The 23,277-nt window shown below is 44.2% G+C and overlaps 1 protein-coding gene across 2 annotated transcripts in view; it reads left to right on the forward strand.

Annotated features, from left to right (window-relative positions):
- PKP2 (plakophilin 2) overlaps window positions 1-7,563 on the forward strand; it is a 51,259-nt gene extending 43,696 nt beyond the window's left edge. Inside the window, exons 7-13 of one of the 2 annotated variants that reach the window (XM_083401463.1) lie at window positions 463-580; window positions 964-1,125; window positions 1,656-1,829; window positions 3,233-3,386; window positions 4,180-4,369; window positions 6,002-6,077; window positions 6,730-7,563. In XM_083401463.1, the coding sequence (XP_083257589.1) occupies window positions 463-580; window positions 964-1,125; window positions 1,656-1,829; window positions 3,233-3,386; window positions 4,180-4,369; window positions 6,002-6,077; window positions 6,730-6,798 (943 nt within the window). In that variant the 3' untranslated portion in view covers window positions 6,799-7,563. The remainder of the gene's footprint in view (window positions 1-462; window positions 581-963; window positions 1,126-1,655; window positions 1,830-3,232; window positions 3,387-4,179; window positions 4,370-6,001; window positions 6,078-6,729) is intronic. The other variant, XM_083401464.1, reaches the window with a different exon arrangement.
- The last annotated feature ends 15,714 nt before the right edge of the window (window positions 7,564-23,277 follow it).

Raw genomic sequence — 23,277 nt, forward strand, 5'->3', positions numbered from 1 at the left:
TGTTAGAAATTTTAAAGGAGCTTGGATCAGGATAACCACCCAAGACACAAGAGCGTTTGGATGAGTTATAACTTTAACAACCCAATTCTTGGGAAGGTGTGCCTAAGCTCATTGACTCCAGTGAGCTTAGGTATGCCTAAGTCTGCACAGGGTCAGGCTGCCCATCTAGGGTAAACAACACAGCTCTCATCTTTACAGATTGCATCATCAGTGCAAGCAAAGCACTGCATTGGCGTTCCCTGCTGGCTGTTTGAAGAGCTGATTTCCTCCTGTATAAACCGGAGCATTTTCAGTGCTGAGTTTGCTTTCCTGCCTTTTAAGTGTATTCTTAGGGAGCAACCTGAAGTTGGAGCCCTTCTGCACAGGGACCTAGCACCCTCTGCTACAGAAACAGAAACCTGTCATAGAGCTGAAGCTGATTGTACAGCATCCTTGTAACCAATTTTAATTCCCTTTTTGTAGAAACATGAGCTCTGCTGGCCCTGAAGGGAGGAAAAAGATGAGAGAATGTGAAGGGTTGATTGAATCGCTGGTGTATTATATCCAAGGCACCACCGCAGACCACCAGCCAGATGATAAGGTAAGCTTTCCAAATGAAGGGATTTTCTGAGTCTCTAGGACAGAAATAACCAAGGTGGTGCCAGATGTTGATGGCCTACAACTCCCATCATCCCTCACCATTGACCATGCCGGCTGGGGCTGATGGGGATTGTGGTGCAGCAACATCTGGAAGTCACCAGATGAGGGAAGGCTGCCCTACTCAGCATCCAGAGCTGACCTGAGACATTAAATGTTTGGGGCGCTTTTCACCTTGGCTACCACTGGAGAAAATCAAGACAACAATGCAGTGTTCTGAAATTCTAAGGCCAGACATCTAAGTTACAAAAGTGCACTGCAGATCTTTAGCGATTGCATCCAGTTATTTACACAGCCAGAATAATGCACGTTTGTTTTCCCTTCCAGGCCACTGAGAACTGTGTGTGCATCCTTCACAATCTCTCCTACCAACTGGAGTCCGAACTCCCTGGTAGCTATGCACAGAATATCTACATGCAAAGAAGAAATGTTCCTACTAGCGACAGCAGCATTGGATGCTTTGGTTCAAGGAGCAGGAAAGCGAAGCAGGTAATAGAGGGCTGTTATTTGGGGGAAGGAGCTTCAAGCAGCTTAGTGTGCAGAGGACACGTTTTGTATGCAGAAGTTCCCATTTCCAGGTAGAGTAGGGCTGTGCAAGATCCTCGTCTGAAACCCTTTAAGAGTGCTCCGACCAGGCTTCTCCAGAAGCATCTGCTCTGAAGGCAACAACATCCAGATCAGGGGGAGTGTTTCATTGATTCAGCTGCACAGAGCGAGGGGGCTGGTGAATGGACAGCCCTACCTTTCAGTGAGGAAATTAAAATAGACAGCCTTGTGGTCCTTTCTGATGCTGTGATGGACTCACAGACAAAATGGTTCAGTTTAACGTCTAGTTCCATCTGAGCCTCATCCTGCAAGGATTTTCAGACAGCCTTTCACTCTGATTCAGGGTTACTGATTTAGGATTGGCAACCCATTGTTAGCGCTGGGCTCCTTTTGGTTAGATCCAGAAAGGTGAGCCTTACTGGGGGTGTTTTAACTGTTTTGTTTCTGGTTGTTTAATGCATCTGCATGTTTAGCAGCAGCAGGACCTGCCGCTCCCTGAGGAAAAGAGCAACCCCCGAGGTGTTGAAACCCTCTGGCATTCCACCCTGATAAGGATATATCTGTCCTTAATAGCAAAAAGCACAAGGAACTTTACCCAGGAAGCATCGCTGGGAGCTTTGCAGAACCTCACAGCGGGAAGTGGACCTGTAAGTAGAAAGAGAGGGGATTCCCCCTTTTATTTTGCTTTCCTTTCAGCCCCTCCCCTGTAGTTCAATATGTTTTTGATGACCTCATGAGATGGATTTACAGTTTCCTGCTGTATTGGCTCTCAATACAGAGAGCCAGTGAGGTATAGTGGTTACAGCACTGGACAAGGACCTGGGGGAGAACTACGTTTGCCTCCTTGATCTTCCAGTAAATATCATCTGAAGAAATGCTTTTCACATTGTTCAGTAAAGGAGATCTGATTCTGAACTTCCAGGGCCAGAGTCAGGGGTTGGAATTGTTGGGCCCCCATCTCAACAGGAAGCTCCACTGCTGATTGCCGGAGCTCCCTGGTGCCAGTGGTGGTCCTCTCTTGCCATGGCTACCTGTTCACCCACTCCATCTCTCTGCCTCCAGAGGGATAGGACCAGAGAACAATGGAAGAGAGGGAGCAGAAGGAACAAGAGCTGCCACCAACTCATTTGTCTGCCATTTTCTCCCTAGGCAGCAGTGGAGGATTGTTACTAGAAGCAGAGGCAGAACAGGGCGGCAATTGCAGGAAGGAAGAGAAGGGGGGCCCTTGCCTAACAGACACGCACACAAACCTGAGGCCATCACTGTCCCCTGTGCTGTGCATTATATATATATATATTTCTTTCAAAGGAGCTTCAGGTGGCATATGTTTTTTGTCCTCACAATAACCCTGTTCAGAGAATCTGTGATCCTCCAGATGCTCCCATCAGCCCCAGCCAAGATGGTCAATGCTTATGGAGCTGAAGTCCAGCACAGGTTCCCTATCCCTGTCCTAGTCTGATATACTGCTCCATGCTGGATCTCGCATCATTCTCCTTCTGTGCCTTTGCCACTTAACTCTGCTCTCCAATGTTAGTTGAGCAGCAGCCATCAATGCTGCTGCATCAACTGAAGACATTTCTTCTGAGACCAGCTGCACTATTTCTGACCAGGCTATTCCCTTCCCTTATCTGCTGTGTATAGGGGGCAGGTGGCAATATTGTTGCGGGAGCATCTTGCAAAGGCTGAAATGGAACTGGGACGTCCTATTAGGTGTCTAGCTCTGGAAATGAATTAGCTCTAATGTCTCTCAGTGGCATGCAATGAAATTATAATTGGTTTAGAGCAGTTTAGCTGGCATGGCTGCACCCAAAAAGATCCTGTTAACTATAGTTGGATATGGGAGCTGAGAATTCCTGTCGCTTACCATAGAGCAGAAGCTGTCCTTGGGAGAGGGAATGGTTTGTAAACCTGCTAAGTCTATGGTGTAGATACGTTTGAACAACGTGGTGTCCTCCAGATGTTGTTGGACTACAACTCCCATCATCTCTGACAACTGGGCGTGCTGGTGGTTTCGCTTATGCCTGAAGAAGCTGTGTGTGTTTTCTGACAGATGCCATTTGGAGTAGCCCAGGTCATTGTCAAGAAGGCCAACGGCCTCCCAAGTATTCGAAACATGCTGCATGTGAGCTGTCCAAGTGTTAAGAAAACGGCCGTCTCCTTGCTCAGGAACTTGTCTCGCAACACCTCGCTGCAGAATGAAATAGGTAAATAAATGTGCAATGACTGGCCAAAATTACTTCAGTGTCAGATTACTGTTAAATGCATGGTAAGTATATAAAGAAAGCTGAGATGGATGAAAATCCCCTTCCATTAATAATAGGAATAATAAAGGATTGCCTTAATAAACAATCACAGCTGCATGTGTGGACTTCATTCATCTTAATGTTTTCTATCTGGGATGATAATGGAAGTTCAGTCTGTGTTGTTTCATCTGTGATGGTTGTTTCCATTAGCTCTATAATGGCATTCAAATCCTGTTCACACTAGGGAATCAAGGGCACCACTTCTGCTGTGCCCCACTCCAGAACAAATAACCTTGGCACATTTTAAAGTCCATAGACTGTTTAATCAGTCAAGAGGAACATTTTCACCTGGCACCTAAATATATGTAATGGCAGTGCCAGTGAACCTCTCTGGGGAGAGCATTCCACAAGTGGGGAGCCACCACAGAAAAGGCCTGCTCTCATGTTGCCACCCTTAGGACCTCTCGTGGAGGGGACACATTTAAAAAGTCCTCAGATGATCGCAGGCGGCCCTCCTACTCATCCTAGTGAGTGGGGCCCTAGATGCACAGTGGATCACTGGTAAACAGAAGCTAACCTCTGGGTAAACCTAATGAAAAAGTTTTTGTGGAGTAAGCATCTTTAAAGAAAACCCCATCTAAAGTGCTTTGCAAATTAAAAATGCTGAATATTACTTACTCGATACCGTTTGAGCAGACAGCTGCAGAGCTTTAAACTTGAGGATTCTAAGGGCACATCATGTTTCACCTTCCAGCCAGAGAAGTGTTGCCAGATTTGGTCGCCGTGCTTCCAGATGCTGCCCCAACCTCTGACATTGCCAACGAGACCACGGCTTCCGCTTGCTACGCTTTATACAACCTGACTCAGAACAGCTCCCAGAATGCTCGGCTTCTCTTGAACTCTGATGGCATCTCAAAGGTTCTGAACATCAGCTTGAGTGACAGGTGAGCCATTTTCATATATACCTGCCCCCCCAAAAAGCACAAAATAAGCAATGTCCCCAGCATTGCCCTGCTGTCCGGAGATCCCTGTGTGGTAACCCTGCAGTGCTAAAGAACTACCTTGTTTCAGGGCAATGCTTGGCATGCTCTGTTCTGAGCAATTATTTGCTTAGGTTGGCATCAGCATGCAATTGAGTTTAGTGAGTGGTTTGATTGATATAAAAACATTTCAGTACGTTTCAAGAGGTTGCACTCGAGTGATAACTACATTTCCTTTATTACTGTTTCTGCCTGCAGTTATGTGGTCCAGTTACTATATCCCTTTGTTTTCTTACAGAATCACTGGCCTTGTAGACCTAGTTCTCAAACCCATGCCAGTGTTGTGCCATTTCCAACTTTCATATATTCCTAAAATGCATCCATTTCAATCTCCCTCCACTGGAAATATTTCATTCTCTCATTCCTTCTTGTCTTCTCTTTCTGCGTTACCTTTTTCCTAGCCACACTTCTTTACCATGGCATTTGATACTAGAGAGAAACTGATATTCATTCCTATCCTTTTGAGTAGGGTTACTTGCTTTCAACTGATTTTTAAACTGTATTTTGAAAATTGATGTAATCCACCCTGTGATCTCATGTTGAAGGATGGATAAGAAATTAATTAATTAAATAGCAACAACAATAATAATAATGGGGATTTCATCTAACTAAATCCATTGAAGTTAATGGAATCTAAGTTAATCATGTATATTTAACTTTTTTGCATAGTTTTGCATAACTAGCATTGGATACAACCCAATAATAATTGTCCCTCTTTTATTCTTGATTCTGCTGGGGGTGGGGGCTTTTCTGTGTCTTATTTTGCCCACATTTCTTCTTTGTTACACTCCCTCTGTTGCTCTCTGTTGGTTTACTGCAGCATGTGTTCCTGCTCTTTTTCTGTTAAATATCTTCACACTTCCTTCTCTAGACTCTCTTTCCCATTTGCCTTCTCGTCATCTTGATTCTGCCAAAATCCCTTCCTCCTTGCCAAACCTCAGGTTATTATTTGTATTTTGTGCCTGCATCGCCCCTTCACCAACTCCTCTTTCTCTTTGGCAACTCACTATTTCCTGAAATCCACCTTAAAGACCTCCTCCTCCTCCTTCTGTATATACCTACACAGACACTGAGTTCCTCTTCAGGGCTTGGTTCAAGGTGCCCTTGCCAAGTGAAATTAGGTGAGCAAGTACCAAATTGAAGGTCTTCTTGGGGTTAGTACCTCGGCTATACAACAGCCTCCACAGAGAGGCTCACCTGCTGCTTTATCCATGGTCTTTTTAGTGACAGGTGAAGGAAGACCTTTTTATTCACCTGGGCTGTGAAAAAACTATTTTATACCCAGGGAATGGGCAGCTGTTTAAATTTAATGAGCATTAAACTAATAATAATCTACATGTCTCATTCCTTGTGCTTCTTTCCTTTCCTACCTTTTAACCTAGATTCCCTCCCTCTTCATTCCCCCTTTCTGTTGTGTACCTTCCTGTGTCTTTTTGAGACTCAATGCCCCATGAGCAAGGTCTGTTCTTTTCAACTTAGCTGAGCTGTTTTGCAAATAATGCTGATTGCTGTTGTTGTTATTATTCTCCTCCTCAGCAAAGCCGGCAGAGCTGCTTCCATCCTCTTGTATTCTTTGTGGTCTCATGCCGATCTCCACAGTGCCTACAAAAAGGTAAGCTGTCAACCAGCTCTGGGGCGATAATCTTCCTGTTGGTCACAGTTGTTGTTTTTCAATTGATTTTAAGTATTACAGGTCTGTTTGCAAAGTCAGTTCTCTAACAGCGCAATCTTAACCATGTCTACACTTAAGTAAGTCCTTATTGGATTCAGTGGTGCTTACTCCCAGTTAAGTGTGTTAGGATTGTAGCCTTAGTCTTCAAGAGACAAGCCAGTGACACATTTTCTCTAATTTAATACCTCAGTTTAAAAGTATAATCATTAAAGAAAAGTTCAGTGTTTCATAATAAAATGAAGCAGTTTCTTCTCTGAACTTTTAGTCTGTGTTTTGTACCAAAAAGTAATAAAGGTAGTCCACATTTCATTAAAAGTATTAATTTCCTGTCTCCCTTTTCTTACCCAAATATCCTGCAAGTTCTCCAGAAAGCTGTTTGCCTAGTAGTGTTTGCATATCTTCCTCCAAACCACGTGGTCAGCTCTGTAGAGAGGTCTGAAACAAACATCGTTTTCTGCATCATGCAGAGATCCATCTTGCCCAAACCACCTCCGCTCCATGTGTTCAGGGATGACCCTGGGTTCTAATATTGTGAAAGCAGGAGAATTTAAACTCTTTTGGCTTAATCTCTCTTATTTTTTTCATTTACAAGGCTAACTTTAAGAAGACTGATTTCATCAACAACAAGACAATAAGAGCCTACAATTCACTGAAAGACTGAAAAGTAGGCAACAAAGACCTTAAGGACCGATGAGACCATGCAGGAAATGGTATTACCATATCTTCAGCATTAACTCACCAGCAAGAGCTGCACAGCATCCTCCAAGAGACTGATTTTATACTTTCCAAAGGATAACCAGAAGAAAGTGCCCCCTCCATTCCCAGATAATCTCTGCCTTACACCACTGCTTCTTATTCCTTTTGAACTCAAGACTCATTTGCAAATCCTGCGGCCGTTCAAGTTGCATCAAAGTAAATAATTTGAGTACCAACTCTGATATTTACAACCATTCACACATTATATGTTGGCCCACTTTTGGAGAAGGATCAACTCAGTATCCTGGTTTTATATTATGAGAAACTAAATAACCAAAGAAAATGGGATTTCAGAAATTTCTATGAATTTTTTTTTTTGCTTGCTGTTTTTTGCTATGCCTAACTACTAATCAGTGCTTCCTACAAAACTGCCCTAGTCTGCCAGATCTGTTGAAAAATGGAGGCAGATTCTTTATTGACTGCTTTTGAAACATTTTCCTGGGCTGTTGTGGGTTTTTTTAGTGTAATGCTCCAATGGCCATTGCTGCATATGTGTGTGTGTGTTTGCTAAAACCTAACTTTCTAGCAATGTGGAAGTGAAAGAATGTACCAATGGAGCTATTTTTAAAATGCCTGTGAACTTGGGGGTTCCCCTTTTGTATTTCTTTTAGACAGCCACACTTGTGAGTGTCCCAAATCACAAGACTATTCAGTTTGAGAACTCAACCAATTCATGTTTCGTGTGTGATTATTTCTTCCCTTTTCCTTAAGTTTGCCAGCTGGACAGGAAAATGTCCTGACTTGCTGCAGTAGCTTGGTCTGCAAAAAAATCAACCAGGGATGTTTATCACAGCACAGAGATAGCATCATCGCTTGCTAAAAGAGGTGCTCAGATGACCTGGCTCACATGCTCAGAGAATGGACAGGCCAGGAGGGGCACAGGAACTAGCCCTGCTCCCTTCTAGCAAAATGTTTACCAGCCACATCCCTCCAACATGTGCGCATTCAAAGAAGGCCTCTAGGAATGTACCACTGGAGGTGCATAGAGCCCTTTTGCACATGTGCTGAACACAGAGACAGTGGGGCATGGCTGCCAGGCACTTTGGCAATGGGACTAGTCTCTATCAAACAGTATTGGAACCAATGGGGGGAAGGTCGCCTGAAACCACCTTCGCCATGTCTTCAAGTTGCAGGAGTAAGGAACCTGTTAGAAACAAATAGGCAACCCTGCTTTTCACCTGTGCCTTTAGGAGCAGGCTTGGTCTTCCATCTTTTCAGCCAGGTTTTGCAGCAGTGCCTTCTAAGAGCTGCTTGATCTGCAGCAGAAAATGGTGGTTGAAGTTTGTCTTCACGCTGTGAAAAGCTGCTCCTGCTCATTCTTTGCAATTGAAGGCACAAGCGCAGAGGCCCAGCTAAACATCTCGTAGCCCTACAGGAGCCTGACATTCTGAAACGAAGCAGTCCAACCTTTTCCCCTTGCTTTATCTTCCTGCCAGAATAAGTATGTTCTGCCACATTTCTATGTGTCACTGCTGCTGTTAAAGGCACAGGAGCAGGGAAGTTGACAAGTTTCTACTACTGCAACGATTAGCAAGAGTGCAACTCGATGAGCAAAATTTCATCCTCTTGATGCATGAAAATTGCCTGCATTCCCTTGAGTATGGGCAGAAGCTGCTTTCTTTTGCTCATTTCAACCACTGGGAAAGGTTTCCCCTGCTCAATTTCTGCGTGGCATGCAGCTGTTAAAGGCACAGGATCCAGGGCCATAAAAGAAGTTGGCGACACAGCAGTTGTCTGCTGTTTCCTATATCAAGCAAATGAAAGTATGGCTTGTTGGTTTTTCTTTCTTCAAAAAATGAGAAATATAATTATGAATTTTTGAATCGCCCTTGACACTCAAGTGGTGATTACAAGCATACAATTAAAACTGCTAAAAATGGTTTTGAAAACAGTTCAAAGCAACCTTGAAAGTAGGTGTTCGTCTTCTATTGTTTATAAACCTAAGGCAGACACCTTTTCATACAACTGGAAAAGCTTGTTGAAACAAAAATGTCTCAGTGATTTACAGAAAGTAAGCAGTGGGCACCTGTCATATCTCAGCAGGGAAACGGGGGCAGCCACACTGAGAGCCCTGCTCTGAGTTCCTGTCCAGCATAAATCTGATATTTGGAGGACTTTGAGAAGAAACTCTTCCACATATTGCAGTGACCTACTTATAGGTAAAGGTAAAGGGACCCCTGACCATTAGGTCAAGTTGTGGACGACTCTGGGGTTGCGACGCTCATTTCGCTTTATTGACCGAGGGAGCCGGCGTACAGCTTCCAGGTCATGTGGCCAGCATGACTAAGCTGCTTCTGGCGAACCAGAGCAGCGCACGGAAACACCGTTTACCTTCCCGCTGGAGTGGTACCTATTTATCTACTTGCACTTTGACCTGCTTTCGAACTGCTAGGTTGGCAGGAGCAGGGACCAGCAATGGGGGCTCACCCTGTCGCAGGGATTCGAACCGCCAACCTTCTGATAGGCAAGTCCTAGGCTCTGTGATGGTTGTCAGTGTGGTGTAGTGGTTAAGAGCAGTAGATTTGTAATCTGGGGAACAGGTTTCGCGTCTCCGCTCCTCCACATGCAGCTGCTGGTTGACCTTGGGCCAGTCACACTTCTCTGAAGTCTCTCGGCCCCACTCACCTCACAGAGTGTTTGTTGTGGGGGAGGAAGGGAAAGGAGAATGTTAGCCGCTTTGAGACTCCTTCTGGTAGTGATAAAGCGGGATATCAAATCAAAACCCTTCTTCTGTGGTTTAACCCACAGCACCACCCGTGTCCCTCAACTTACTTATAGGGCATTGTTTATTTATTAAAATATTCTGACATCATCCTTCATATGTAATAAGGTACACAAAAACAATAAATAAATAAAATTACAGTTCAGAATAAAACAGCAGCCACTAGGCCAATGGCAAATAGAGTTAAAAAGAATTCACCAGCCTGCAAAAAGTATTTGGATAATAAATAGGTTTTTAGGAAAGCCACCCCCCCCAATTGCATCAGTACAGATAGCTCTGCTGTGCTTGTTCGTTTATTTCAGCTTTGAATTTCGTCACCTGGATTCATTGTTTGGTTCATTTAGAAATCTGGAGTGCTCTCTACTTTTTCTCAGGTTTCCTTTGGGCTTTTTTATGGGATTATCTGTGTGTGTGTGTGTGTGTGTGTGTTCCCTAAAAATGCAATCCTGTATGTGCCTACTTGGAACATAGACCTGTTAGGTGATACCTAGCTAGGTTGTACCTGGAGTAGACCGAATGAGATGGATGGACTTGTTACTGCTGATTTTAATGAAGCATGACTAACATTGGATATCGCCTGTTGGGTTCAGTAGGCTTGCTCTCAGGTAAGTGTGTGTTGTGCAGGTGGGCCTCAGCCACATTTCAAAAGCAATCGGTTCAGACCTCTTCCTCTTTCCTAGCAGCTTGTGGAGCAGGGAGAGTGATAGAGGCCCTCTGCATCCATACCCACCCATTGCTGGGTGTGACCCACTGGTATCCAGGTGGAAATGTGGCCCTTGAAATAAAAATGTCTTCCTCACTCCAGTAAGGAGGACAGCACTCTAGGTACATCCAAGGTTGTCCAGGTGACAATCTTACTGAAGCTAAACTGGCCTACATCTGTTCAGTGCCTGGATGGGTGGCTGCTTGGCCTCCTTGGGGTCCAGGATGGAAGAAAGGTGGGGTATTAATGGAAGAAATCCCTTGCCAACTGTGCTGTGTGGTGCACTGGGAATCATGGGTCAGTAGATTCACTGCAATCAAATCTGTCTGGTACTTTCACTTGCTTGCTTCTTTATGCGCCTTCATAAATCTTCCCTTTCTGTTGTTGCAACGGTCAGTCTCTTCCCCTTTCATACTAGTTTATTTCTAGCTATCCTGGCCATCTACAATAGCTGTTTCTCTAAGTATGTGCGAGGAGATATTTATTTAGCCTTCCTCACACCCCTCCCAGCAATGCATGCTTTCTCCGAGAAGCCAGGAGAGTCACGCAAGGGTGTGACCTGCTCTATCCTGCTGTGAAATTCTGTTTGTTGTTGCATTGCTGAGCAATTTGCTTTTGAGAGCCAAAGGGAGTGTGTCGAACCCACTGGAGCTGCCAGTATTTTTAGAAATTGTCTTTTGAGTTCCCTCTCCTGTGCTTATGCACACTTAAGTCTGCAGTCCTGTGCTCACATACCGGGGAGTAAACTCCACTGAAATCAGTGGGATTGACTGTTGAATACATAGGTTTAGGATTGCACTGTTGTCAGAGCTTCCCATATATTTTTTTTACAAAGCAGCAAATGCAGGTTTGTGTATCTCCAATACAGTTTATTTGATGCAAATGGCTTACAGGTTTTGATGATTAAACAGTATAGAAATCCTATTAATTAAATGCAAACATACATGAACAAGGAGCACAGAAAATTACTCTATTCCTTTTCACCGTTGCTGCTTTGAGTGTAGCCCTAAGACAGGGCTATGTGACGCGGGTGGCACTGTGGGTTAAACCACAGAGCCTAGGACTTGCTAATCAGAAGGTCAGCGGTTCGAATCCCCGCGATGGGTGAGCTCCCGTTGCTCTGTCCCTGCTCTTGCCAACTTAGCAGTTTGAAAGCACGTCAAAGTGCAAGTAGATAAATAGGTACCACTCCGGCAGGAAGGTAAACGGCGTTTCCGTGTGATGCTCGCCAGAAGCAGCTTAGTCATGGCCACATGACCCGGAAGCTGTATGCCGGCTCCCTCAGCCAGTAAAGCGAGATGAGTGCCGCAACCCCAGAGTCGGCCACGACTGGACCTAATGGTCAGGGGTCCCTTTACCTTTAAGACAGGGCTGGACAGTGTGATAGCCTTCTAATGTTGGACTACAGCTCTCATAATCCCTGACCATTGGTCATGATGGCTGAGGCTGATGGGAACTGGAGTCCAGGAACAACTAGAAGGCAGCACATGGGCTAATCCTGCACAAAGGAGAGAACAGCTTGTTCAGTTGTTGGCAGGAAGCCCTAATGCCAGCATTGCTTACATTATTATTATGCTTCAGCATGAATCCCAGAGATAAACAACGGGCTTTACCTGCCCTTGTACTATGATACAGTTCTTAACTTTCCCACGCCCAGTCATAATCTGTTTCCAACGGCTCTGCTTTCAGATTGACAGATTGCTTTTGGACCGAAGTCAGAGACAGCTTTAACCTGAAGTGCTGCATATTCCCAAGCAGTAGCTGCTCTTTAAAATCGGTGACTCACCTGTAGCCATCCAAACTGAACTATAACTCCCAACAGCTTCAGCCAACGTGGCCAGTGGCCATGGATGATGGCAGCTGCAGTCCAGCAACATTTGGAGAGCCCCAGGTGAACAGCCTCTGCTTTATTTCTTATATTTTGGGCCCACTTTTTAGAAGACTAGTCCTTCACACACTCTGAAATTTAAAAGATGCACCCTGCCTTTTGGTTCACAAGCTAAAAAGACAGAATGCAAGAAAGTAGGAAAGGGGCAAAGGCAGGGGAAGGTCAGTCAGACAATACAAGAACTAAGTACTGAATTATATGCAGGCACTCATATCCATTGGTGGCAAGGCTGCTCTTCCCTTCCTCCATTTAAATGTATTCAACTATGATACTGCCTTCTTCCAGCACTGAGCCCTAAGCATTAACAACAAAACTAGCTTGGCCAACAAGAAGCAACATCCCCGTTTTAAATCTAGCCAGTCATAGATGTAGGTTCAACATTTGACTGCAATGCCTGGGCCCTTGATCTTCCCTGTTTGTGATGGGGCTTCTTTGAGTAATCTGAACCTGCCTATCATTCACACACAGTGAGCCTCATTCATGCCTCCTTTGTGTTTGTGCATGGAGAATGTCCCCGTTTCAATCCCTGAACCACAACTCCCATCAGACCCAGACAGCATGGTCAATGGGAAAGGTTAAAAGGATCAAGCAGCAGGTGCCGAACAAGACCTCTTTCTGCCCAAGACCCTTGAAACCAAGTGCCAAGGTAGACAATATTGGACAGTGGACAAATGGTCTGACTTGTTATAATAAGGCAATATCCTATGTCCTTAAGCCATGTTCCAGAAGTCAAAATGGCATTCAGTGAGCACATGCTAGGGGTCAAAGAGCAGCAGGTTCTACCACACATGCTTGTTAACTGGACACAGTTTGAACATCTCAAAAGGTCTATGGAGTGTTTGTGTGGGGGAAGCATCACTTATCATGCCAACCTGATTATAATGCAGTTGACATGCAACACACAACCGTAGGGCTCATCCACATTTCCACTTGTCCCATGACTAGAAAGCATGGGTCCAAGTGATTTTCTGCTTTTCCCATGCTTTCCAGACATGGGTCCAAGTAGTTTTGCCTTTGCCCCCCAGAAAACCTGCTTTTTTGTCCTGAATTAGAGCAAATGTCAATCTGGACAAAACACAATTGACGTTTGTTCCAATTCAGCACAAAAGAGCAGGTTTTCCTGGGTGAAAGCAGCAGGGTAAGTAGAAGCATGAATGAACCATATGCTATATTTCTGAATTAGTAGTGTTGAATGAGCGCCAGCAAGCATGCAAAAAAAAAACCCGACACATGGGAGTACCAAAAAGGACTCAATTGCATCTGTATGATGCTCCAGAAAGCAATACAAGTGGCTGTGTACATGCCATATATTTAAAGCAAAGCCCCCCCCCCCCCCCCGCCGCCGCCCGAATCCTGGAAATTGCAGTTTGCCCCCTCACAGAGGTACAATTCTGAACATCCTTAGCAAACTACAGTTCCCAGGATTCTTGAAAGGGTGCTTTAAATGTATGGTGTGTACCCAGCTTGAGCTTGATTGTTTTTTTTTCTTCACTTGGGAGTTGTGCTCTAGACTTCACAGCTCCCAGGCAGAACTCGCTTTGGGCCATCTCTAGGAGAGCATTCTTGCATACAACTCTCCCTTCTACTGGGCTGCAGATGGGATTTCCAGTCACCCCCAGACAGTATGCACCAGGAGTGTGTCCTGAGCTTAAGGGTCCAGACCTCTCTTTGTGCCCCCCTCACCAGGTCACCCCACCTCTCTCCATGCCACAACCCTGCCCTGCACGTTCATATATTTGCACTGTAGCAATGCCTTCTGCTTTCTTGAATGAAGGGTGGAGGTGTGTGGGCACAAATCTATGACTCTACTTGTCTGGAAAACAGCCGACTGCACACAGGCAAGAGGCACAAGGGTTGCCCTGCCGACTTTTGGCTCCATCCCTACCCATCACTGGAGAGCTGCCCAGGAGGAAATGCAGCCCGTGGGCTGAAAGAGGTGGTCCAACCCTTAACCAACATCCCCACTTAGAGCCCTTTAGAAGCAGAGTTAGGAACATAGGAAGCTGCCTTATACAGAGAGCATTTGCCCATCTCGCTTCATCTACAATGACTGGCAGCAGCTCTTGAGGGTTTCAGACTGGAGTCTCTTCTGGTCCTACCTAGAGATGCCAGGGCTTGGACCTGGGACCTGCATGCAAAGCAGATGGTCTGCCATTGAGCTACAGCACATTTCTATGAAGTGGGATTGCAATGGCGAGAGGGGTATTCTCCCGGGGTGGGAGTGTATTTTATAAGTTGAGATACAGTATGCCAAACACAAGCACATCTGGTAAGTACAATTTGCTCTTAAGCAGAAACCTCTCTTGCCCCATTCTCTAGCTCCGCCACCACTGTTGCTAAACAGGTTTTCTGGGGAGAAAGGATAAATCATGGAAATCATGTAATTTATTTTGACAAATGCTGGTCACTCCCTGTGATGTTAAAAAAAAGGTGGGGGAGAAAGCAAGCTAGAGGCTATCTGGAAAAAAAATACAAGGCCTGACAACATTCTTCCTGCACGTTTAGTATTCTGGTGTCTTCAAACTATGACCAGAATTTCTTTCAAAAGCTGCTTGCCCTCAGGGTTCAGTAATTAGCAGCCCAGTTTGCACGTAGCAGGAAGTCAAATGATGGCATACCATGAGCAAGCAAACACACTGTGGCACAGGGAGAAAATCATGACCAACTATTTCACCCCTCTCTCACTCCTGCCACACTATGGGAGCTCAGTTATGGTTTACCTTAGCGGTGCATTGCTTGAACCCAAACTCGTTACTTGCTTTCTCCTAACAAACCATGATTGCATTGCAGGGGGTTGTACTTGAGGTCCTTTCTAACTCTGCAATTCTGTGAGTGGTAAGCTAAAATGTATGAAGGGAGATTAACTATGAGCACGAGTTTGGAATTAGCACAGTTTAGATCCCAGAGGAAGAGGGAAGTGGCTGTGATTTATAAGTATTAGTTTGGCTTAGCATTATGTGCGAATCAGGCATTGTAAACCGCTTTGAGGGTTGTTGTTGTTTTACAATCAAGCGGCGTACAATTTTATTAAGAAAGAAAGAAAACTCAAAACATAGCAGTTGCAGAACCTTTGCCCCTTTTAGATGTTATCATATATCATAAGTAAAGGGGGACTGGCAAATCTTCCAGTTTGAGTTTTGCTCAGTTTCACGTTTCCACCTTTCTACATCACTTTATGAACTTTCCAAAGTGCTTGTGAAAATTTACCAGCATCTTAGTGCAAATGTCTTTCAATATGCACTTTTTTTTTTTTTGCAAGCATTTCCCCCTAATATACTGCATTTCTTTCTGCCCACTCATTCTCTTCCTCTCAAGGGAGGTATATCTGTCATGTCACAAGAATGTACAGGACTCCAGTACAGAAATACACTTTTCTTAGGGCAGTAAAGGTACATTCAAAGTTCTTACATTAATCTTCACCCTAGCTAGGGAGAAGAGAGCAGAAGATATGTTGTGGTGGGGGTGTTTGCTCAGAGATTAGTGCTGGCTTTGTCTTAGGAGGTGCTGTGCCTTCATGTACAACGGGTCAGCAGATCTGCACTGGGAGGAACAATTGTAAAGAACAATTTAGCTGTGTTTGATGAACAATAGCTGGTTCCTGCTGGGCGTAAACCTTTGCATGAGGGGTTTCATTGTGATGTCTGGCTGGATTTCACACAAGGAAAGCTGCACCCATGTGCGGGCTGTGTTTAAACTGGGCCCAGCTGTTTTGCATTAGGTTTCACTGAACTGTTTACATAGAATTCACCACTGCCATTATTTACTTGTTGGAATGAACAACAGAAAATGGAAGCGATGGGTGGAAAAGGTCTAGTGGCCCTCCTTGTGGGAGAAGTAGAGTACAGAGTATGTGCTATATCGTTTCTCTCAGGTAAAATTAAGACCTTACAGTATTTCCCTTTGGAATTAAACTTTAAAACATAAGTGGAGAACCTCAAGTTTAGAAAATTCTTAAGACCTAGTGCCCAAAGTTATACCATGCATCATGTATCATTTTGCAAATTTTGATGCAGGTGAATATTTTAAAAAGTGCTCTCTCTGTGCTGTGAGACACCTTCTGGTGACTCTGAGAAATCCTGTTTATGCAAGAAGATGCACTAATGTGCTTAGATTGTTTTTTATATCCCATCATTCCTAAATACTTCCATCTTCAAGATCTTGCTTTATTCATAGTAATTTAGCAAAGGCTTGCGATTGTGCATAAGCCTATTGCTCAGAAAAGGGGATTACCCAAACATCTCAGTGACAGGAGTCTGCTGAGCAGCCTTTTAGAATTTCTGAGGAGTGAGGGGGTCTGCAACTGCAGAAATGGAATTATTTGGAATCCAGACTTTTATCTGATCTTGATATAACACACAATGCAAAACAAGTTTGCCATGTCATTTTTGTCCTGTAGCACGTTGTGTCAGGCTAGTAGGGGCGACTTCTCAAGATCAGGCTCAAGATTTCCTCATATATACCGGCTTTACTTCCGACAAGAAGCAGGAGCCCTGCATCTCTGAGCTGAAGCACAAAATTTGAAAATATGACAGCAGAGTTTAAAAAGCGATCATTAAAACTAGTGTGGAGTTTTGGTTAGAGTGTTGGACTAGAACAGGGAGTTCAAGTCTCCAATCGGCTGTGACCTTGGGCCAGTCACAGTTGTTGAGCCTAACCTACCTCACAGGATTGTTGTCAGGAGATAACAGGGAAGGGAAGAATACGGTGCATGCCACCTTGGGCTCCTTGGAGGAAATGTGGAGGGAATTTATTATAAATGTAATAAAAATGTGTATAAACAGTTGCATAGGCCTGTCTGTGTCAAAAGGTCTTCAAGAGATGCCAGGATGTCTAAAGTAAGGATGCCTACCTAATCTCCGCTGGGAAAGCATTCCATAGTACGTGACCAGCAACACTATCTATTTACTTAATCATATGTTTTAGATATGAATATGAAGATAGGAGGGAGAAACAATATGACTGCCTCCATCACACCTAGCTTGGCCCTCTAACTAAACTGAACCTTACCTATCGGGCCCCTGCTGGGGTATTCTTTTCTTTCTAAATAACCTCGGATGTGCAGGGTCTGACTAATCCTAAATAGCCAGAAATGCTACCTTTCATGGAGCTTCCTGTTTAGAGAGCTCCCAAGATGGGTTTGTTCAGCAATATGAGCTTCTGACTAAGCTAGCTGACTTGAGCTAAGATTTCTAAACACTGGCAGTTGTTTACACAGTCGCATCTAGATTCACAGACCCAACCCCAAGCAAATCTTCCAAATACACAACACAGGCCTCAGTTTGGTTTTTAGTTTACTTTATGAAGCAGGAGCTTCACCAGTTTATAGTGTGCAGATACACCAGGCAAGAGGTGGTTTAGATCCAGTCAGGGCCGGATTTAGGTTTGATGAGACCCTAAGCTACTGAAGGTAATGGGGCCCTTTATACGTCCAGCTGTCCTTTGTCAACAACAAATTGTCAACTGTTTTTTGTGTTGAATATATGCTATATGGTAATTTATGGACCTAGTAGGTATCTAAAGCCATTTGCACATAACAAATAGGAGCCTACACAACACAAAACACTGTTGATGTATGTAGGTTTTATTTGTTTTTTATCTAATATTTTGGAAATGTACATCCAGGTTTTTTTTTCTTTAAATTTTTTTGGGGGGGGGCCAAGAGAGTGGGGCCCTAAGCTATAACTTGTTTAGCTTATACATAAATCCGAAACTGGATCCAGTGTAAATTCATTTAGCTATAACAACCAAAATATGCCCCAAACTCTCAGATAAGTCTCTCCTCTGTCCTGCCTTCATTCATTCATTCATTCTCTCTCTCTCTCTCTCTGTGTGTGTGTGTGTAAGAGAGAGAGAGAGAGAGAGAGAGAGAGCGCACACACACTATTTTTTAAAAAAATCACGAGTGGTTTACAACAATTTTATGTATAAAATAAATACTATATTAAAAGGCTAAAATAAGAAATCACCTGTTACAGAAATATGTATTATTAATTGCCTGTCTAAGCCTGGTGGAATAGAAAGGTTTTTAGCAGTTGTTTAAAAGTTGGCTCAGAAGGTGCCTGTTCCAGATTTATTGGCAGAGTTTTCCACAATAGAAGCGCCATTTCTTGTTGCTGTCAAATGAGTCTTGCCAACTTGGCGCATGACCAGTGATGCTCCTACAGATTATTTCAGTGACTGAGCTGAGACATAAGGGTTTGGGTGGTCCCATAGATACTTAGGTCCCTGGATCTAAGTTTTCAGTACAATACAAGGACCCCGAACCTGCCTCAGTAGCAGATGTAAAACAACATTTCGGTAAGCCTCTCCTTTTGTTCAGTTTCCAAATAATTCTCTCAGCACACCTTCTGATGTGAACAATACATTTAGAGTCGATAATGAATTATATCTAAGACTAATGTTTTGGCAGTTGTGAAGTCCCACCCAAATGTAAACACCGTATAATGTGACTGGCTCTAATCTGTCAACGTAAACTCTAGATAGGGGGATCCTGGCCCTGAAGGAGCGTGAGACCCTGAGGAGTCTACTGGACGTTCTCTTATTTGGATATCTCTACTACATGGCCTTGGATTGCTCAGCTCTGTTGCAATTTATCAGGAACGCTTTATCTTGCTGTTACCCCTAGTGGAGGCATCATTCTTCTTAAACTCCCTCGGATTTGTAGAAGTTCCAGCTCTGGGCCTTCATGCTGATTCAGAAGGGAGTCTCTTGGTTCTGGAGTTAAGATTCAGGAAAGGACAGATAGGAGGTATGATAGCAGCAGTTCAGGGTGGGGTGGGAAGAAGTCATTTGTTATCTTTATGTGATTTCTTATCTGCGCTTCTCCATAAGGTCCCAGGGCAGGTTTACAGCAATGTAATATACATTTTTAAAAAGCAACAACCGGAGAAAACAGTTCCATTTTAGAAGAAGAAGAAGAAGAAGAAGAAGAAGAAGAAGAAGAAGAAGAACCGTTGCAGCTGGAACAGAAGAGTATAAAGAGTATAAAGTCAGTAAAGGAGTTGGGGAAAACAAAACAAAGTAGCTTAACTGGCAAAAGCTATACAAGAAAAATGTTAAACACACCCACCCCTCTGTGGGAAGGCAGTTCCTCAATTTAGGGCTGTCACAGAGGGGGAAACCCTCTGTTATGTACTGAGTTGAATAGGATCCAAAATGCAGCAGGCTGATTGGTCCTAGAACAATAAGATTCAGAATGCAGCAGTCTGATTGGTCCTAGAACAATGCAGCAGTATGATTGGTCTGCAGGAGCCACCCAATCCAGCTCCAGATGGAAGTGAATCCACAACTTCATTGGCCTACAGGAGAATTCCGGAATTAGCCAATCACGTGCAGCCCATTGTGTAAATAATATATATAAAGCAGATACTTTGGGGGAACTTTCATTCCTCCTTACCACTATGAGCTGAATAAAGAGCATGAAATCAACTCTCGACTCCAAGTATATTTCACCCTTCCAGGCTGCCGTTGCCCAGACTTTTGATGATGTCAGAACTACCAAGAGAGCCCCCTTTGCCAGTCTTGAGAAGCAATAGGGATGGAAGCAGCTTTTCGGATATTTGGGATCTAAGGTTTTAAGGCTTTAAACACCAATGTGAGCACCTTGGATTTGGTATGGGAGCAAACTGGCTGTTTTAAAATCAGGGTTATGTGAGCTCTAAATGGAACCCTGGCCAGTAACCTGGTTGCTGCGTTTTGGACCAGTTGACTCTACCAAATTAAGTCTGGAATGGCAGCCCCATGAGGAGTGCATTGCAATAGTCAGTTCTGGGGGCTGTGTGGAGTTCAGTGGCCAAGTCATCTCTGCCCAGGAGGGACCACAGCTGGAAAAGCAGCTGTGGCTGGAAATCAGCACTCCCAGCCCCTAAAAGCACCTGAACCTCCATTGACAGTGTTGGATACAGGAGCATCCCACAAGATGTGGACTTGTTTATTCCAGAGGAATGCATCCCCATTCAGAATAGGCAGGCTCTGCACCTCCCATACTTGAAAACACAGAACATCTTTTTAGGATTTAGCTTCAATTTATTGGCCCGCATTAAAATGTACTAGCCCCCTTGAAATGAGCATCGGAAGCAAGGGAGGTGGTGCATCTAGAAAGCAGAAGAAATACATTTGTGGGGGCAAACGAGATGTGTGGGGTAAACGAGGAAGGACAAGACAACCATTCCCTGGAAATGTATTTCTTCTGGTTAATGTAAGGCAATTCTATTCCCACCGTTATTCATGAGTGCTGACTTGCAGAATTGACAGCCAGCTATTGACATTGCGTTGTGTTATCTTCCTGGAATGCGTCTGCAGAAATTGAAACACAAAAATGCTAACCAGGCCTCTCCTTATCTTGTGAAATCTGCTACGAGCTCAGACAGAGATCTGCAGGACTGTGATGCGTGCATTTAAAAGATGGAGAGTACAACAACTGAAACATGGAAATTTTCTCAGAGGACTCGCCAGTTCTAGTTAGCACATCTGTTAAACTAAGTGTGGTATCTAAGGGATCCACTCTGAGTTCATTTCATAGAATCATAGAATCATAGAGTTGGAAGAGACCACAAGGGCCATCGAGTCCAACCCCCTGCCAAGCAGGAAACACCATCAGAGCACTCCTGACATATGGTTGTCAAGCCTCTGCTTAAAGACCTCCAAAGAAGGAGACTCCACCACACTCCTTGGCAGCAAATTCCACTGTCGAACAGCTCTTACTGTCAGGAAGTTCTTCCTAATGTTTAGGTGGAATCTTCTTTCTTGTAGTTTGGATCCATTGCTCCGTGTCCGCTTCTCTGGAGCAGCAGAAAACAACCTTTCTCCCTCCTCTATGTGACATCCTTTTATATATTTGAACATGGCTATCATATCCCCCCTTAACCTCCTCTTCTCCAGGCTAAACATGCCCAGCTCCCTTAGCCGTTCCTCATAAGGCATCGTTTCCAGGCCTTTGACCATTTTGGTTGCCCTCCTCTGGACACGTTCCAGTTTGTCAGTGTCCTTCTTGAACTGTGGTGCCCAGAACTGGACACAGTACTCCAGGTGAGGTCTGACCAGAGCAGAATACAGTGGCACTATTACTTCCCTTGATCTAGATGCTATACTCCTATTGATGCAGCCCAGAATTGCATTGGCTTTTTTAGCTGCCGCGTCACACTGTTGGCTCATGTCAAGTTTGTGGTCAACCAAGACTCCTAGATCCTTTTCACATGTACTGCTCTCAAGCCAGGTGTCACCCATCTTGTATTTGTGCCTCTCATTTTTTTTGCCCAAGTGCAATACTTTACATTTCTCCCTGTTAAAATTCATCTTGTTTGTTTTGGCCCAGTTCTCTAATCTGTCAAGGTCGTTTTGAAGTGTGATCCTGTCCTCTGGGGTGTTAGCCACCCCTCCCAGTTTGGTGTCATCTGCAAATTTGATCAGGATGCCCTTGAGTCCATCATCCAAGTCGTTGATAAAGATGTTGAATAAGACCGGGCCCAAGACAGAACCCTGTGGCACCCCACTAGTCACTCTTTTTCATTTATTTGAATGAGTCTAGCCCAACACCACCAAAAGGATTGGCAAAATGCTGGCAACTCTAATTACAGTACTGGGTTTCAGTGAGCTGCAAATCCCAGCAAAAAAACTTGCTCGGTGACCTTGGGCCAGTAACTGTTTCTCAGCCTAATCTACCTCACAGGGTTGCTGCAAAGATAAACTATGCCAGGAGGAGCTCCTTGGAGGAAAAGTGGGATGTAAATGTGTGACAGCCCCTACACTTTAGAACTCCCTGCCTATTGATATCAGGCAAGTGCCTTAGCTGTATGCTTTTTGGCATGTTTTTGTTTAGGCAGTCCTATCCAGACGTATATAACTTACTGTCAAATAAGTAAATAAAACACATGTAACACTTGCTGTGTGAGGATTTTGAGCTTCCTCATTTACTAAAACATTTGAGCAAAATATGTTGAATGGCCCAGAGGTTACAGAGTGGCATCAGCACACAAAGGAGATTATACAATGAAAACTTGTTTGGCACACCAAAATTCCAGGTTGACTCAAAATGCAGCATTTAGCACACTGATTGCCAGGGATCACATAGAATGCTGGCGTTACTACGTACAGGTTAAGCGCAATTCTGCCACCCAGTGGAAAGCTGAGATTCCGTAACTTTTTAAAATAGTTATCAGTTTCTTTTCAGATTTCTGTGAGCAACAACAGGGTATCATGGTTGCACAGAGGTCAGAGCCACAGATTCTTTGATCAAAGAAAACCCTGTTTTTGTTTTGCAGAGTTTTCGTGGGGACGAATATATACCATTGCCCTGCCCCCTCATCTGTTTAGCTTAAATGGTGGCTTTCTGACCATAGGAGATCATTTCTGCTGTGAAATAAGTAGCAGTATGCTGTTTCTATCCTACTACTCCACTGGTTATACATCTTATAATGAATGTTTGCATTTATTCATCTTTCCTATTGAGATTCTCTGAGCTGTGCATGTTTCCAGGAACTGGTAAAATGCTCCTGTTCCCATTTTGTTTAATACATGAACCAAAAATGCCCAATTATGGCTCATGTCACAAAGGAATGTGGAATGCCTCATTGGCTGCCCTCTGTACCACTGTTTTTTCATTAACTAGATTCTCAGAATTAAATCAATTTTGAAATTTGGCTTCCTCCCAAGTAAGCATGCATAAGATTCCATTTTACTTTTTCAGAAAATTTGTTGGTATTCCTGCTGATTCAATTGGTTATTTTAGCTATTGCTCTGTAGTTGGATTACTGCTTTTATTGTTGTTTGCCATTTGTATTCATTTTGATATTTCTAGTTGTGCAAGGGGACGCGGGTGGCGCTGTGGGTTAAAGCCTCAGTGCCTAGGGCTTGCCGATCGAAAGGTCGGCGATTCGAATCCCCGCGGCGGGGTGCGCTCCTGCTGTTCAGTCCCAGCGCCTGCCAACCTAGCAGTTCGAAAGCACCCCTGGGTGCAAGTAGATAAATAGGGACCGCTTACTAGCGGGAAGGTAAACGGCGTTTCCGTGTGCGGCTCTGGCTCGCCAGAGCAGCGATGTCACGCTGGCCACGTGACCCGGAAGTGTCTTCGGAC

Source organism: Podarcis tiliguerta (assembly GCF_965153285.1).
Source record: "Podarcis tiliguerta genome assembly, chromosome: 10".
Lineage (NCBI taxonomy): Eukaryota > Metazoa > Chordata > Lepidosauria > Squamata > Lacertidae > Podarcis > Podarcis tiliguerta.